Below are 18611 nucleotides of genomic sequence, written 5' to 3' on the forward strand. Positions count from 1 at the left end.
CTGGGACTGGTATATGATCCAGGTAGACTCTGAGAAAAACATTGACGTATAGTTCATCAGAAAGTGTATAAGGGATGTTGTTCCCACTGTGACTATTAAAACCTACCCAAACCAGAAACCGTCAATGGCAGCATTTTGGCAAAACTGAAAGCGCAAACCACCGGATTTAACCATGGCAATGTGACTGGGTAAATATTTTAATACAAACAGTGTAGTTATTCCCTCTGTAAGGCAGCCAAATAGGCAACACGTCAGTACAGAGACAAAGTGGAGTCACAATTCAAACGGCTTAAACACAAGACATATGTGTCAGGGTCTACAGACAATCACGGATAACAAAGGGAAAACCAGCAATGTGGCGAACACCGACTCCCAAGGACTGTGGGCTCTCGTTCTCCATGGACGACGTGAGTAAGACATTTAAGCGTGTTAACCCTCGCAAGAATGCCAGGCCGGACAGCATCCCTTGCCGCGTCCTCAGAGCATGGGCAGACCAGCTGGCTGGAGTGTTTATGGACATATTCAATCTCTCCCTATCCCAGTCTGCTGTCCCCACTTGCTTCAAGATGTCCACCATTGTTCCTGTACTGAACTAAATGACTATCGCTTGGTAGCACTATCGCTTGGTAGTGCTTTGAGAGGCTAGTTAAGGATCATATCACCTCTACCTTACCTGATTTGATTTGAGACCCACTTCAATTTGCATACAGCCCCAATAGATCCACAGACGATGCAATCGCCATCCCACTGCACCCTGCCCTATCCCATCTGGACAAGAGGAATACCTATATAATAATGCTGTTCATTGACTATAGCTCAGCCTTCAACACCATAGTACCCTCCAAGCTCATCATTAAGCTTGGGGTCCCTAGGTCTGAGCCCCACCCTGTTGAACTGGGTCCTGGACTTCCTGACGGGCCGCCCCCAGGTGGTGAAGATAGGAAACAACACCTCCAGTCGCTGATCCTCAATGCTGGGGCCCCACAAGTGTGCGTGGTCAGCCCCCTACTGTATTCCCTGTTCACCCATGACTGCGTGGCCACGCACGCCTCCAACTCAATCATCAAGTTTGCAGACAACACAACAGAAGTAGGCCTGATTACCAACTATGATGAGACAGCCTACTGGGAGGAGGTGAGGGCCCTGGCGGAGTGGTCCCAGGAAAATAACCTCTCCCCCATTGTCAACAAAACAAAGGAGCTGATCGTGGACATCAGGAAACAGCAGAGGGAGCACGCCCCTATCAACATCGATGGGATCGCAGTGGAGAAGGTGAAGAGCTTCAAGGTCCTCGGCGTACACATCACTGACAAACTGAAATTGTCCACGCACACAGTCAGTGTAGTACACAAGACGCATCAGTGCCTCTTCAACCTCAGGAGGCTGAAGAAATTTGACTTGGCCCCTAAGACCCTCACAAACTTTTACAGATGCACAATTGAGAGTGTCCTGTTGGGCTGTGTCACTGATTAGTCGGTACACAGTATGCAACTGTATTTTAGTCAATGCCACTCTGACATTGCTCTTCCTAATATTTATATATTTCTTAATTCCATTCTTTTACTTTTAGATTTGTATGTTGTTGTGAATTGTTAGATACTACTGCACTTTTGGAGCCAGGAACACAAGTGTTTCACTACAACCACAATAACATCTGCTAAATATGTGTATGAGACCAATAACACTTGATTTGACTTGAAAAGTCAACTGACATTTACTCATAAGGTGCTGACCTTTTGCCCCTTCTACAACCACTCGGATTATTAGTTGACCCTGCTGGTCATCTATGAACATTTGAACATCTTGGAGAAGTATCTGGCCTTAACGGCCATGCAATCATTTAATCTCCACCCGACACCCCTCAAAGCCTGCTTCGTCTCTACGTTTGTTCCTAGGTTGCAGCCTTTCTAGGGAGTTTTTCCTAGCCACCGTGCTTCTACATCTGCATTGCTGCTGTTTGTAGTATAAGGCTGGGTTTCTGTATACTTTGTGACATCTGCTGATGTAAAAAGGGCTTTATGAATAAATTTGATTTGATTTGATTTGATTAGTGGGTACACAGTATTCCATTTACACCCACATTGCCTCCCACATCATGTTGAGACAGAGAGAACTAATATTAACACTATACACATTGAGTCCCAAAAATTCCTACGAACATTGGGAAGTCGGCAGGGTAGCCTAGTGGTTAGAGCGTTGGACTAGTGTCACGCCTTGGTCTTAGTGTTTTGTGTTTTCGTTATATATTTTGGTCAGGCCAGGGTGTGACATGGGTTTACGTGTTGTGTTTCGTATTGGGGTTTTATAGGATTTGGGATTGCTATGTTTAGGGGTGTGTCTAGTTAGGCTTGGCTGCCTGAGGCGGTTCTCAATCAGCAGTCAGGTGATTCTCGTTGCCTCTGATTGGGAACCGTATTTAGGTAGCCTGAGTTTCGCTTTGTCTTTCGTGGGTGATTGTTCCTGTCTCTGTGTAGTTTTCACCAGATAGGCTGTATTAGGTTTCACGTTCCGTTTGTTGTTTTTGTATTTATTAAGTTATTTCATGTATCGTCACTTTTTTTCATTAAAGACATGAGTAACCACCACGCTGCATTTCGGTCCGACTCTCTTTCGACAAACGAAGAACGCCGTTACAGAATCACCCACCACACACGGACCGAGCAGCGTGGAAACAGGCAGCGACCGCAGGAAAAGCGAAAGGAGGAATGGACATGGGAAGACGTATTGGATGGCAAAGGTTGTTACACTTGGGAGGAGATACTGGCTGGAAGAGATCGCCTCCCATGGGAACAGGTGGAGGCACTGAGGAGAGCAGAGGCAGCCGGAGATAAGAGTCGACAATACGAGGGAACACGGTTGGCAAGGAAACCCGAAAAGCACCCCCAAAAATGTATTGGGGGGGGGGGGCTCAGAGGGAGAGTGGATGAGTCAGGTGTCAGACCTGAGCCAACTCTCCTTGTTAATCGTGAAGAGCAGTTGCAGTGGGAGAGGCTGCATCACTTGGAGAATTGGACATGGGAGGAGGAACTGGACGGAAAAGGACCCTGGGCTCAGCCTGGAGAATATCGCCGTCCCAAGGAAGAACTAGAGGCGGCTAAAGCGGCGAGGCGCTGGTATGAAGAGGCAGCATGGCGACGCGGATGGAAGCCTGAGAGTCGGCCCCAAAAATGTATTGGGGGGGGGCTTACAGGGAGTATGGCTATGCCAGGTAGGAGACCTGCGCAAACTCCCTGTGCTTACCGAGGGGCTAAAGAGACCGGGAAGGCACTGTGTTATGCTAGTGAGCGCACGGTGTCTCCAGTGCGGGTGCATAGCCCGGTACGGTTCATACCAGCCCTTCGTATTTGCCGGGCTAGAGTGGGCATCGAGCCAGGTAAGCTTGGGCAGGCTCGGTGCTCAAGAGCTCCAGTGCGCCTGCACGGTCCGGTCTATCCAGAGCCACCTCTACACACCAGTCCTCCGGTAGCAGCTCCCCGCACCAGGCTTCCTGTGCGTGTCCTCGCTCCAGTATCACCAGTGCCTGCACCACGCATCAGGCCTACAGTGCGCCTCGCCTCTCCTGCGCTGTCGGAGTCTCCCGCCTCTCCAGCGCTGTCGGAGCCTTTCTCCCCTCCTGCGCTACCGGAGTCTCCTGTCTGTTCAGCGCAGCCAGCTTTTTCCTCCTCTCCTGCGCTGTCGGAGTCTCCCGCCTGTTCAGCGCTATCAGAGCCTTTCTTCTCTACAGCGCTGCCGGAGTCTCCTGTCTGTTCAGCGCAGCCAGCGTTTTCCTCCTCTCCTGCGCTGTCGGAGTCTCCCGCCTGTTCAGCGCTATCAGAGCCTTTCTTCTCTACAGCGCTGCCGGAACCTCCTGCCTGTTTGAAGCAGCCTGAGCTGCCAGTCTGCAGGGTGCTGTCAGCCTGCATGGAGCAGTTAGAGCTTTCAGTCTGCATGAAGCAGCCAGAGCTGTCAGTCTGCAAGGAGCTGTCAGTCTGCAAGGAGCTGCCAGTCTGCAAGGAGCTGTCAGTCTGCAAGGAGCTGCCAGTCTGCAAGGAGCTGCCAGTCTGCAAGGAGCTGTCAGTCTGCAAGGAGCTGCCAGTCTGCAAGGAGCTGCCAGTCTGCAAGGAGCTGCCAGTCTGCAAGGAGCTGTCAGTCTGCAAGGAGCTGTCAGCCTGCATGGAGCAGTCAGAGCTGTCAGTCTGCATGAAGCAGCCAGATATGTCAGTCTGCAAGGAGCTGCCAGTCTGCAAGGAGCTGCCAGTCTGCAAGGAGCTGCCAGTCTGCAAGGAGCTGTCAGTCTGCAAGGAGCTGCCAGTCTGCAAGGAGCTGCCAGTCTGCAAGGAGCTGCCAGTCTGCAAGGAGCTGCCAGTCTGCAAGGAGCTGTCAGTCTGCAAGGAGCTGTCAGCCTGCATGGAGCAGTCAGAGCTGTCAGTCTGCATGAAGCAGCCAGAGATGTCAGTCTGCAAGGAGCCGCCCGTCTGCAAGGAGCTGTCAGTCTGCAAGGAGCTGTCAGCCTGCATGGAGCAGTCAGAGCTGTCAGTCTGCAAGGAGCTGCCAGTCTGCAGGGAGCTGTCAGTCTGCAAGGAGCTGTCAGTCTGCAAGGAGCTGCCAGTCTGCAAGGAGCTGCCAGTCTGCAAGGAGCTGCCAGTCTGCAAGGAGCTGTCAGTCTGCAAGGAGCTGTCAGTCTGCAAGGAGCTGTCAGTCTGCAAGGAGCTGTCAGTCTGCAAGGAGCTGCCAGTCTGCAAGGAGCTGCCAGTCTGCAAGGAGCTGCCAGTCTGCAAGGAGCTGTCAGTCTGCAAGGAGCTATCAGCCTGCATGGAGCAGTCAGAGCTGTCAGTCTGCATGAAGCAGCCAGAGATGTCAGTCTGCAAGGAGCTGCCAGTCTGCAAGGAGCTGCCAGTCTGCAAGGAGCTGTCAGTCTGCAAGGAGCTGTCAGCCTGCATGGAGCAGTCAGAGCTGTCAGTCTGCAAGGAGCTGCCAGTCTGCAGGGAGCTGTCAGTCTGCAAGGAGCTGTCAGTCTGCAAGGAGCTGCCAGTCTGCAAGGAGCTGCCAGTCTGCAAGGAGCTGTCAGTCTGCAAGGAGCTGTCAGCCTGCATGGAGCAGTCAGATCTGTCAGTCTGCAAGGAGCTGCCAGTCTGCAGGGAGCTGTCAGTCTGCAAGGAGCTGTCAGTCTGCAAGGAGCTGCCAGTCTGCAGGGTGCTGTCAGCCTGCATGGAGCAGTCAGAGCTGTCAGTCTGCATGAAGCAGCCAGAGATGCCAGTCTGCAAGGAGCTGTCAGCCTGCATGGAGCAGTCAGAGCTGTCAGTCTGCATAGAGCAGCTAGATCCGCCAGTCAGCCATGATCTTCTAGATCTGCCAGTCAACCAGATTCTTCCAGATCAGCCTGTCAACCAGAATCTTCCAGATCTGCTAGTCAACCAGAATCTTCCAGATCTGCTAGTCAACCTGAATCTTCCAGATCCGCCAGCCAGCCAGGATCTACCGGAGCCTACTACCTACCTGAGCTTCATCTCAGTACTGGGCTTCCTCTCAGTACTGGGCTTCCTCTCAGTACTGGGCTTCCCCTCTGTTCCGGGCTGCCCCTCTGTTCCGAGCTGCTCAGTCCCGAGCTGCCCCTCAGTCCCGAGCTGCCCCTCAGTCCCGAGCTGCCCCTCAGTCCCGAGCTGTCCCTCAGTCCTGAGATGCCCCTCAGTCACGAGCTGCTCCTCAGTTCTGTGGGGTTCTGGGTGAGGACTATTAGGCCATGGTCGGCGGCGAGGGTGGATTATCCCAGGACGCGAAGGGGAGGAACTAGGACATTAATGAAGTGGGGTCCACGTGGGGTCCACGTCCCGAGCCGGAGCCGCCACCAATGACAGACACCCTCCCTATGGTTTTGAGGTGCGTCCGGGAGTCCGCACCTTGGGGGGGGGGGGGTTCTGTCATGCCTTGGTCTTAGTGTTTTGTGTTTTCGTTATATATTTTGGTCAGGCCAGGGTGTGACATGGGTTTACGTGTTGTGTTTCGTATTGGGGTTTTATAGGATTTGGGATTGCTATGTTTAGGGGTGTGTCTAGTTAGGCTTGGCTGCCTGAGGCGGTTCTCAATCAGCAGTCAGGTGATTCTCGTTGCCTCTGATTGGGAACCGTATTTAGGTAGCCTGAGTTTCGCTTTGTCTTTCGTGGGTGATTGTTCCTGTCTCTGTGTAGTTTTCACCAGATAGGCTGTATTAGGTTTCACGTTCCGTTTGTTGTTTTTGTATTTATTAAGTTATTTCATGTATCGTCACTTTTTTTCATTAAAGACATGAGTAACCACCACGCTGCATTTCGGTCCGACTCTCTTTCGACAAACGAAGAACGCCGTTACAACTAGTAACCGGAAGGTTGCAAGTTCAAATCCCCGAGCTGACAAGGTACAAATCTGTCGTTCTGCCACTGAACAGGCAGTTAACCCACTGTTCCTAGGCCGTTATTGAAAATAAGAATTTGTTCTTAACTGACTTGCCTAGTAAAATAAAGATTAAATTGAAAATTAAAATGTCGTACAAAGAAATGTGTTTAGTGTGTTACCAAAAATATTGTCGTGTGTAATGAGCTTAATAAAATGGATAGGAGACGTGCAAGCATGCATACACACACACTGAGACTACAATGAGACTACACTCACACACTGAGACTACACTGACACAATGAGACTACACTCACACACTGAGACTACACTGACACAATGAGACTACACTCACACACTGAGACTACACTGACACAATGAGACTACACTCACACACTGAGACTACACTGACACAATGAGACTACACTCACACACTGAGACTACACTGACACAATGAGACAACACTGGCACACTGAGACTACACTCATACAATGAGACAACACTGAGACTACTGAGACAACACTGGCACACTGAGACTACACTGACACACTGAGACTACACTGACACAATGAGACTACACTCAAACACTGAGCTGACACAATGAGACAACACTGAGACTACACTGGCACACTGCGACAACACTGGCACACTGAGACTACACTGACTACACTGAGACAACACTGGCACACTGACACACTGAGACTACACTGACACACTGAGACTACACTGACACACTGAGACTACACTGACCAAACCTGTATTCGGGGCGGCAGGTAGCCTAGTGGTTAGAGCGTTGGACTAGTAACCGGAAGGTTGCAAGTTCAAATCCCCGAGCTGACAAGGTACAAATCTGTCGTTCTGCCCCTGAACAGGCAGTTAACCCACTGTTCCTAGGCCGTCATTGATGTTCCTAGGCCGTCATTTGTTCTTAACTGACTTGCCCGGTAAAATAAAAAAATACATTTTACCATATACGCATTCAGTTATTTTTTTTAATCTCCTTCATTTAAATTATTTTACTGTAAAGTGTGTTACTATTTTAAATGCACCTTAATTCAGTTTGATTTTGTGTGGTTGTTGTGTCTGACTCAATAAACCCTGCTAATATGTAATCTGTGTCCTTTCATCCCTCCAGGATATCAAGACAACCATATCTTCACCTGAGCATACAAATGACTGACTTTCATCTGAGTGGCTGCTGAGTAGGACAACAAATTACCACCCTATGAGTGGAATCTGAGAACAGAACACTGAAGTGAGCCGCAGCGCCAAAGAAAAGCCATCTTCACTCACAGCGGGTGTTCGGTGTGTGTGTGAGAGAGAGAGAGACTGCATATTGGATCAGAGCAGAGCTCGTGTCAGATGAATAGTGCATTCACTGGAGTATCGCCGCTCATTCCATCTCCCCCCTCTCTCTCTGTATTTCTTTCTCTCTCTCTGTATTTCTTTCTCTCTGTATTTCTCTCTCTCTCTCTCTCTCTCTCTCTCTCTCTCTCTCTCTCTCTCTCTCTCTCTCTCTCTCTCTCTCTCTATCTCCTTCTCTCGCTCTCTGCATCTTTCTATTTCTTTCTCTCTCCCTCTCTCTCTCTCTCTTTCTTTCTCTTTCTCTCTCATCTCTCTCTCTCCATCTCTCTCCCCCCTCTCTCTCTCTCTCTCTCTCTCTTTCTCTCTCATCTCTCTCTCTCCATCTCTCTCCCCCCCTCTCTCTCTGTATTTCTTTCTCTCTCTCCATCCTCTCTATGTTAACTCTGCTTTCCTCATCCCCTGCTGGGTGAGTTGGCACTCTGATGGCTGCGTACTTCTCATTTCAAAGTCAAATAGGTTTCCTATGGATCTATACTCGCTCCCTCACCCTCCCTCTCTCACATTCTCTCTCTCCCTCCTTCTCTCTCCCTCTACATTCTCTCTCTCCCTCTCTTTCGCTCCCTCAACCTCCCTCTCTCCCTCCTTCTCTCTCCCTCTACATTATCTCTCTCGCTCCCTCACCCTCCCTCTCTCACATTCTCTCTCTCCCTCTACATTTCTCCCGATCTTCACACTTTCCTTCCTCCACATGTTCTAAATATTCTCCCTTTGTGTTATTCATTCCTTTCTCCTTTTCGTCTCCCTCCCTCCCTTCCTCTCTGCGACAATCGTTATTTTCATACATACATGTCCTTTCCTAATTCCTCGATCCATCTCTCTCCCTCCCCTCTTCCTGCTAATCACATTTTCTATACATCCATGTTCTCTAACTCCCTATCGGGTAAATTACATTTTCCACAGAACTCCACAGACCCTCCCTCCCTCCCTCCTCGTTCCGATACACACATCGTGTCACTCTGCAACACACCCTCTCTATAGATCCATGAACTCTATGTTCTTTCAATCTCCATCTTCCCTCTGCCTCTGTGCCTCTATTCCTCTCTGCAACTTTTTTACACAGTCTCTCTCCCCCTTTCCTCTCCCTCTTCTCCTCTGCACGTCTCTCTCCCCCTTTCCTCTCTCTCTTCTCCTCTCCACGTCTCTCTCCATCCCAGAGACAACATCCTCCGCTTGCCCGTTGTGCTGCAGCTATTAGGGATTAGGTTCAGTCCCTGACAGAGATTTTAATATTTACTAAAATAATTCCTGGATTTGGGCAACTCTAATCCTACGCTTTTGTGATATTGATTTAACATATACTGTATGACTTTAAAGTTGTTGTCCATTAATGTCCAACTATATGTTTACTCAATAAAGAATGAAGTGATGTATATCATATCGGGGGGAGAGACAGAGTGTCACGGCTGGTTGAAGGACTGGACCAAGGTGCAGCATGGTAAGCGTACATTCTCTCTTTATTGAAAATGACGCCGACAAAACAAAGAACAAAACCAAACCGTGAAGCTTTGGGCTATGTGCCCTGAACAAAGACAAAGGTAACTTCCCACAAAACAGGTGGGGGAAAAGGGTACCTAAGTATGGTTCTCAATCAGAGACAACGATAGACAGCTGTCCCTGATTGAGAACCATACCAGGCCAAGACATAGAAATACAAAACATAGAAAAAAGGACATAGAATGCCCACCCTAGTCACACCCTGGCCTAACCAAAATAGAGAATGAAAAGCCTCTATGGCCAGGGCGTGACACAGAGAGATGTTGTGTAGCCACGGAATGGATCAAATATTTGTCTGATGTTTGTGCACAATAGGGTGATGTGTGAGTGTGTGTGTGTGAGTACACGGATGTGTGTGTGTGTGTGTGTGTATGCAAGCATGTGTGTGTGCATGTGTGTTTGTGTGTGTGTGCATTATATTAAATCAAATCAAATTGTATTTGTCACATGCGCCGAATACAGCAGGCGACCTTATAGTGAAATGCTGACTTACAAGCCCTTAACCAACAATGCAGTTGAAGAAATAGACTTAAGAAAATATTTACTAAATAAACTAAATAAAACAGTAGAATTACATAACAATAACGAAGCTACAGAATATACAGGGGGAACCGGTACCGAGTAAATGTGCAGGGGTACAGGTTGAGGTAATATGTACATGTAGCTTAGATAATAAACAGTGAGTGGCTGCAGTGTAAAAACAACGGAGGGGAGGGGTCAATGTAAATAGTCTGGGCGGTAGAAGCTGTTCAGGAGTTTTTTAGACCTAGACTTGACGTTCCTGCACCGCTTGCCGTGCGATTGCAGAGAGAACAGTCTATGACTTGGGTGACTGGAGTCTTTGATAATTTTTTGGGCCTTCCTCTGACACCGCCTGGTATATAGGTCCTGGATGGTAGGATGCTTGGCCCCAGTGATGTACTGGGCCGTTCACACTACCCTCTGTAGCGCCTTACGGTCAGATTCCGAGCAGCTGCCATACCAGGCGATGCAACCAGTCACGATGCTCTCAATGGTGTAGCCGGGGACCCATGTCAAATGTTGAGGGGGGAAATGTGCTGTCGCGCCCTCTTCTTGACCGTCTAGGTGTGTTTGGACCATGATTGTTTTTTGGTGATGTGGACACCACTTTGAAACTCTCTAACGTGCTCCACTTCAGCCCCGTTGATGTTAATGAGGGCCTGTTCGGCCCTCCTTTTCCTGTAGTCCACGATCATCGCCTTTGTCTTGATCACATTGAGAGAGAGGCTGTTGGCCTGGCACCACACTGACATGTCTTTGACCTCCTCCCTATAGGGGGTATCATCGTTGTCGGTGATCAGGCCTACAACTGCTGTGTTATCAGCAAACTTAATGATGGTGTTGGAGTCGTGTTTGGCCACACATTCATGGGTGAACAGGGAGTACAGGACGGGACTAAGCACACACCCCTGAGGGGAACCAGTGTTGTGGATCAGAGCAGCAGATGTGTTGTTACCTACCCTTACCACCTGGGGGCGGCTCGTCAGTAAGTCCAGGATCCAGTTGCAGAGATGAGGTGTTTAGTCCCAGGGTCCTTAGCTTAGTGATGTGCTTTTAGGGCACTATGGTGTTGAACGCTGAGCTGTAGTCAATGAACAGCATTCTCACATAGGTGTCCCTTTTGTCCAGGTGGGAAAGGACAGTATGGAGTGCGATTGAGATTGTGTCATCTGAGATTGAGATTGTGGATCTGTTGGGGCGGTATCTGAATTGGAGTGGGTCTAGGTTGTGTGTGTGTGTGTGTTTGTGCGCGCGCGTGTGTGTGTGTGGCTAGTAAATGGGTATTTCGAGACTCTGTGTGTGTCTGTTGAGAATGGACAGTGAGGGCATTGGACTGGGGACTTATCGTCTTAATTCATACAGTGTTTTACTAATCTCTTTATAGGAGCCCTGGATCATCTGGACAAAACTCTATTATATTAATATAGGCTGAAGCAGAGTAATCCTCCCATGTCTGGGCTTAACCTCTGTCTATCTAGCTAGCTGGTACTGTCTGAGCTGAACCTCTGTCTATCTAGCTAGCTGGTACTGTCTGGGCTGAACCTCTGTCTATCTAGCTAGCTGGTACTGTCTGGGCTTAACCTCTGTCTATCTAGCTAGCTGGTACTGTCTGAGCTGAACCGCTGTCTATCTAGCTAGCTGGTACTGTCTGGGCTGAACCTCTGTCTATCTAGCTAGCTGGTACTGTCTGGGCTGAACCTCGGTCTATCTAGCTAGCTGGTACTGTCTGAGCTGAACCTCTGTCTATCTAGCTAGCTGGTACTGTCTGGGCTGAACCTCTGTCTATCTAGCTAGCTGGTACTGTCTGAGCTGAACCTCTGTCTATCTAGCTAGCTGGTACTGTCTGGGCTGAACCTCTGTCTATCTAGCTAGCTGGTACTGTCTGGGCTGAACCTCTGTCTATCTAGCTAGCTGGTACTGTCTGAGCTGAACCTCTGTCTATCTAGCTAGCTGGTACTGTCTGGGCTGAACCTCTGTCTATCTAGCTAGCTGGTACTGTCTGGGCTGAACCTCTGTATATCTAGCTAGCTGGTACTGTCTGGGCTGAACCTCTGTCTATCTAGCTAGCTGGTACTGTCTGGGCTGAACCTCTGTCTATTTAGCTAGCTGGTACTGTCTGGGCTGAACCTCTGTCTATCTAGCTAGCTGGTACTGTCTGGGCTGAACCTCTGTATATCTAGCTAGCTGGTACTGTCTGGGCTGAACCTCTGTCTATCTAGCTAGCTGGTACTGTCTGGGCTGAACCTCTGTCTATCTAGCTAGCTGGTACTGTCTGAGCTGAACCTCTGTCTATCTAGCTAGCTGGTACTGTCTGAGCTGAACCTCTGTCTATCTAGCTAGCTGGTACTGTCTGGGCTGAATCTCTGTCTATCTAGCTAGCTGGTACTGTCTGGGCTGAACCTCTGTCTATCTAGCTAGCTGGTACTGTCTGAGCTGAACCTCTGTCTATCTAGCTAGCTGGTACTGTCTGAGCTGAACCTCTGTCTATCTAGCTAGCTGGTACTGTCTGGGCTGAACCTCTGTCTATCTAGCTAGCTGGTACTGTCTGAGCTGAACCTCTGTCTATCTAGCTAGCTGGTACTGTCTGGGCTTAATCTCTGTCTATCTAGCTAGCTGGTACTGTCTGAGCTGAACCTCTGTCTATCTAGCTAGCTGGTACTGTCTGGGCTTAATCTCTGTCTATCTAGCTAGCTGGTACTGTCTGAGCTGAACCTCTGTCTATCTAGCTAGCTGGTACTGTCTGGGCTTAATCTCTGTCTATCTAGCTAGCTGGTACTGTCTGGGCTTAACCTCTGTCTATCTAGCTAGCTGGTACTGTCTGAGCTGAACCTCTGTCTATCTAGCTAGCTGGTACTGTCTGGGCTTAACCTCTGTCTATCTAGCTAGCTGGTACTGTCTGGGCTGAACCTCTGTCTATCTAGCTAGCTGGTACTGTCTGGGCTTAACCTCTGTCTATCTAGCTAGCTGGTACTGTCTGGGCTGAACCTCTGTCTATCTAGCTAGCTGGTACTGTCTGGGCTTAACCTCTGTCTATCTAGCTAGCTGGTACTGTCTGGGCTGAACCTCTGTCTATCTAGCTAGCTGGTACTGTCTGGGCTTAAGCTCTGTCTATCTAGCTAGCTGGTACTGTCTGGGCTGAACCTCTTTCTATCTAGCTAGCTGGTACTGTCTGGGCTGAATCTCTGTCTATCTAGCTAGCTGGTACTGTCTGGGCTGAACCTCTGTCTATCTAGCTAGCTGGTACTGTCTGGGTTGAACCTCGGTCTATCTAGCTAGCTGGTACTGTCTGGGTTGAACCTCTGTCTATTTAGCTAGCTGGTACTGTTTGGGTTGAACCTCTGTCTATCTAGCTAGCTGGTACTGTCTGGGCTGAACTTCTGTCTATCTAGCTAGCTGGTACTGTCTGGGCTTAACCTCTGTCTATCTAGCTAGCTGGTACTGTTTGGGTTGAACCTCTGTCTATCTAGCTAGCTGGTACTGCCTGAGCTGAACCTCTGTCTATCTAGCTAGATGGTACTGTCTGGGCTGAACTTCTGTCTATCTAGCTAGCTGGTACTGTCTGGGCTTAACCTCTGTCTATCTAGCTAGCTGGTACTGTCTGGGCTTAACCTCTGTCTATCTAGCTAGCTGGTACTGTCTGGGCTTAACCTCTGTCTATCTAGCTAGCTGGTACTGTCTGGGCTGAATCTCTGTCTATCTAGCTAGCTGGTACTGTCTGGGCTGAACCTCTGTTGATCTAGCTAGCTGGTACTGTACGCTTCAGTAGGAGAAAACGAGACCACCTGTAGCAGGGTTTGGGTTTCAATTCAGGAATTAAACGGAATTTCTTCATATACCTACATACAGTAAACACACAGAAACACTCAGACACACACAGACACACACTAACCTCGCGGCGCATGGCACAGTGGACAGTAATGATGACGAAACCCTGGACAGAGTCAAAGACAGCAAACAGAACCTGAAAGAGATTTGAACGTCTGTCAGTTACCATAGGAAGAGAGAGTCAGAGAGATAGAGAGGGAGACAGAGAGGGAGAGACAGAGAGAGAGAGAGATACAGGCAGGGAGAGACTGAGAAAGAACTGGAGAGAGAGAGAGATACAGGTAGAGAGAGATAGAGAAAGACAGAGAGCGAGATAGAGAGAGAGAGAGAGGTATAGAGAGAGAGAGAGAGAGAGGTAGAGAGAGAGAGGTAGAGAGAGAGAGGTAGAGAGAGAGGTAGAGAGGTAGAGAGAGAGAGAGAGAGAGAGAGAGAGAGAGGTAGAGAGAGAGGTAGAGAGAGAGAGAGAGAGAGAGCGAGAGAGAGAGAGAGAGGGAGAGAGAGAGAGAGAGAGACAGTGACAATGACAGAGAGATAGTGTGTTTCAGTGTGTGTATCAGTGTGTGTATCAGTGTGTGTTTCAGTGTGTGTACCAGTGTGTGTTTCAGTGTGTGTATCAGTGTGTGTATCAGTGTGTGTATCAGTGTGTGTTTCAGTGTGTGTTTCAGTGTGTGTAACAGTGTGTGTTTCTGTGTGTGTATCAGTGTGTGTTTCAGTGTGTGTATCAGTGTGTGTTTCTGTGTGTGTATCAGTGTGTGTTTCAGTGTGTGTAACAGTGTGTGTTTCTGTGTGTGTATCAGTGTGTGTATCAGTGTGTGTATCAGTGTGTGTATGAGAGTTTGAATGCAGCCAGGACACCGTGCTATAAGTCAGTATTCCAGTGAGGATGTCAGGAGATGACATGGAGATCGGGCAACTGGTGGCAACAGTGAGCGCTGTTATCTACAAGTAGGTCTGGGTTTTGCTTGGGTGCTGTGGATGGGGATGATGGATGGACAGTAGCGTCTGCCTAAGCATCTGCCTCTGGTGCAAAAGGTTGCATGGTCTAATCCTGGAATAGAAAGCTGTTTTTCAGATTTCTGTTTAAAGCCTTTCCCAAACCTAAATCCTAACCTTAGAAATTACAAGTTAATGCCTAAACTTAACTTTAAACATTTTGAAATGTGAGTTTTGGAACAACTTTGAAATATGACATTTAAGAAACATGGATGAAAGTCTAATTCTGACGTGAGACTGTGACCGCTTGTTGGTTTATGAGTGTGTGTATCAGTGTGTGTATCAGTGTGTGTATCAGTGTGTGTATGTGTGTGTGTATGAGTGCATGCAAAGGTTAGTGAGTTTGAAAGAGTGTATACAGTACATTGTTATACAAGCTTGGATACATGTGTGTGTGTGTGTGTGTGTGTGTGTGTGTGTGTGTGTGTGTGTGTGTGTGTGTGTGTGTGTGTGTGTGTGTGTGTGTGTGTGTGTGTGTGTGTGTGTGTGTGTGTGTGTGTGTGTGTGTGTGTGTGTGTGTGTGTGAAAACAGCAAAGTGTACTTGGAACAGTGTGGAGCGGCGGTCGGTGATGGCCAACACAGCAGACATCCAGGTCAGAGCCAGCAGAGGGAGAACTACACAGGAACTCCACAGGGACGCCCTGAGAGAGAAGAACGACAAGAGGAGAGAGGAGAGGAGGGGAAGGAGACGGAGATGGGAGGAGGGAGAGGATAGTTAGAGGAGGGGGAGAAGAGGGGTAGAGGAGGGAAGGAGATGGAGATGGGAGGAGGGAGAGGATAGTTAGAGGAGGGGGAGAAGACGGGTAGAGGAGGGGAAGGAGACGGAGATGGGAGGAGGGAGAGGATAGTTAGAGGAGGGGGAGAAGAGGGGTAGAGGAGAGGAAGGAGACGGAGATGGGAGGAGGGAGAGGATAGTTAGAGGAGGGGGAGAGGAGGGGTAGAGGAGGGGAAGGAGACGGAGATGGGAGGAGGGAGAGGATAGTTAGAGGAGGGAGAGAAGAGGGGTAGAGGAGGGGAAGGAGACAGAGATGGGAGGAGGGAGAGGATAGTTAGAGGACGGGGAGAGGAGGGGAAGGAGACGGAGATGGGAGGAGGGAGAGGATAGTTAGAGGAGGGGGAGAAGAGGGGTAGAGGAGGGGAAGGAGACGGAGATGAGAGAGGATAGTTAGAGGAGGGGGAGAAGAGGGGTAGAGGAGGGGAAGGAGACGGAGATGGGAGGAGGGAGAGGATAGTTAGAGGAGGGGGAGAGGAGGGGAAGGAGACGGAGATGGGAGGAGGGAGAGGATAGTTAGAAGAGGGGTAGAGGAGGGGAAGAGGGGATGAGGGAGAGGGAGATGGGAGGAGGGAGAGGATAGTTAGAGGAGGGGGAGAGGGGAGGAGGTAAGGAGATTAAGGGGAGAGGAAGGGGAGAGGGGAGATGAGAAAAGAGAGAGAAGGGGGAGAGGGGAGAAGGGAGAGAAGAGGGAGAGAAGGGTGAGAGGGGAGGAGGAAGAGGATAGTTAGAAGAGGGGGAGAGGAGAAGAGGAGAGAGAGAGGAGGGGTAGAGGGGAGGAGGTAAGGAGATGAAGGGAGAGGGGAGAGGAGAGAAGGGGGAGAGGGGAGGAGGGAGAAAAGGGGGAGAGGGGAGGAGGGAGGAGGTAGAAAAGGATGAGAGGGGAGGGAGGGAGAGAAGGGGGAGAGGGGAGGAGGGAGAGGATAGTTAGAAGAGGGGGAGAGGAGAAGAGGAGAGAGAGAGGAGGGGTAGAGGGGAGGAGGTAAGGAGATGAAGGGAGAGGGGAGAGGAGAGAAGGGGGAGAGGGGAGGAGGGAGAGAAGGGGTAGAGGGGAGGAGGGAGAGTACTTCAACCTTTAGAATCTGGGACGGCGACACTCTCATAACACATGCACACGCTTACACACAAACATTTGCAGGCACACTCACAGTGACAAACACGTATGCAGGTGCACCCACAGTGACACACACATCAGGCATACTGAAAGCCACAGTGACCTCCAGACTGTGTGATCGGTGCAGAACACGACCAAGTGAGAGACAAGTAACTGACAGCTGTAACTGAGATTGTGTGTGAGTGTGAGAGTGTGAGAGTGAGAGAGTGAGAGAGTGAGAGAGTGAGAGAGAGTGAGAGAGTGTGAGAGTGTGAGAGTGTGAGAGTGGGAGAGTGGGAGAGTGGGAGAGTGGGAGAGTGGGAGAGTGGGAGAGAGGGAGAGAGGGAGAGAGGGAGAGAGAGAGAGAGAGAGAGAGAGAGAAAGAGAGAGAGCGATAGAGAGAGAGAGGGGGGAGAGAGAGAGAGGGAGAGAGGGAGAGGGAGAGGGAGAGGGAGAGAGAGAAAAATATGGAGAGAGAGATACTGATAGAGATGGAGAGAGTAAGAGACGGAAAAAAGAGAGTGTATATGTGCGTGTGTGTGAGGGTATGTTTCCATGTGTGAGGGTATGTTTCGGTGTGTGAGGGTATCTTTGGATGTGTGACGGTATCTTTTGATGTGTGAGGGCAAGTTTTGGTATGTGAGGGTATCTTTCAGTGTGTGAGGGTATATTTCGATGTGCGAGGGTCATTTTTGGTGTGTGAGGGTATCGTTCGGTGAGTGAGGGTATATATCGATGTGTGAGGGTATATTTCAGTGTGTGAGGGTATATTTCAGTGTGTGAGGGTATATTTCAGTGTGTGAGGGTATCGTTCGGTGTGTGAGGGTATATTTCGATGTGCGAGGGTAAGTTTTGGTGTGTAAGAGTCGTTTTGACTAACATGGCATTGCTGGCAGTAGAGCTGGAGAGAGCTGTACTTGAGATCACACCACACTTGGAGCATTTCAGGAGCAGTCTGCTACGCGACGCCTCAACTGGTGGACTTTAGGACACAGACAGGATGGAGGAGGACACAGACAGGATGGAGGAGGACGACACAGACAGGATGGAGGAGGATGACACAGACAGGATGGAGGAAGACACAGACAGGATGGAGGAGGACACAGACAGGATGGAGGAGGAGGACACAGACAGGATGGAGGAGGAGGACACAGACAGGATGGAGGAGGAGGACACAGACAGGATGGAGGAGGACACAGACAGGATGGAGAAGGAGGACACAGACAGGATGGAGGAGGACACAGACAGGATGGAGGAGGAGGACACAGACAGGATGGAGGAGGACACAGACAGCATGGAGGAGGAGGACACAGACAGGATGGAGGAGGAGGACACAGACAGGATGGTGGAGGAGGACACAGACAGGATGAAGGAGGAGGACACAGACAGGATGAAGGAGGAGGACACAGACAGGATGGAGGAGGAGGACACAGACAGAATGGAGGAGGAGGACACAGACAGGATGGAGGAGGACACAGACAGGATGGAGGAGAACACAGACAGGATGGAGGAGGACACAGACAGGATGGAGGAGGAGGACACAGACATGATGGAGGAGGAGGAAACACACAGGATGGAGGAGGAGGACACAGACAGGATGGAGGAGGCAACATACAGGATGGAGGAGGAGGACACAGACATGATGGAGGAGGAGGACACAGACATGATGGAGGAGGAGGACACAGACAGGATGGAGGAGGACACAGACAGGATGGAGGAGGAGGACACAGACAGGATGGAGGAGGAGGACACAGACATGATGGAGGAGGAGGACACACACAGGATGGAGGAGGAGGACACAGACATGAAGAGGAGGAGGACACAGACATGATGGAGGAGGACACAGACATGATGGAGGAGGAGGTCACAGACAGGATGGAGGAGGAGGACACAGACAGGATGGAGGAGGACGACACAGACAGGATGAAGGAGGACGCCACACAGGAGGAGAGGATGGGGAGGACAGACACACAGGGGGAGAGGATGGGGAGGACAGACACACAGGGGGAGAGGATGGGGAGGACAGACACACAGGGGGAGAGGATGGGGATTACAGACACACAGGGGGAGAGGATGGGAGGACAGACACACAGGGGAGAGGATGGGGAGGACAGACACACAGGGGGAGAGGATGGGGAGGACAGACACACAGGGGGAGAGGATGGGGAGGACAGACACACAGGGGGAGAGGATGGGGAGGA

The 18611-nt window shown here is 50.0% G+C and overlaps 1 protein-coding gene across 2 annotated transcripts in view; it reads right to left on the reverse strand.

Moving 5' to 3' along the window:
• LOC116353424 (adhesion G protein-coupled receptor B2-like) overlaps positions 1–18611 on the reverse strand; it is a 231560-nt gene that overhangs the window by 67044 nt on the left and 145905 nt on the right. For both annotated transcript variants that reach the window (XM_031788983.1, XM_031788982.1), the window contains exons 17-18: positions 15087–15186; positions 13616–13687 (exon numbers count right to left, since the gene is read on the reverse strand). In XM_031788983.1, coding sequence (XP_031644843.1) covers positions 13616–13687; positions 15087–15186 — 172 coding nt within the window. The remainder of the gene's footprint in view (positions 1–13615; positions 13688–15086; positions 15187–18611) is intronic.

This window comes from Oncorhynchus kisutch, linkage group LG14 (assembly GCF_002021735.2).
Source record: "Oncorhynchus kisutch isolate 150728-3 linkage group LG14, Okis_V2, whole genome shotgun sequence".
NCBI lineage: Eukaryota > Metazoa > Chordata > Actinopteri > Salmoniformes > Salmonidae > Oncorhynchus > Oncorhynchus kisutch.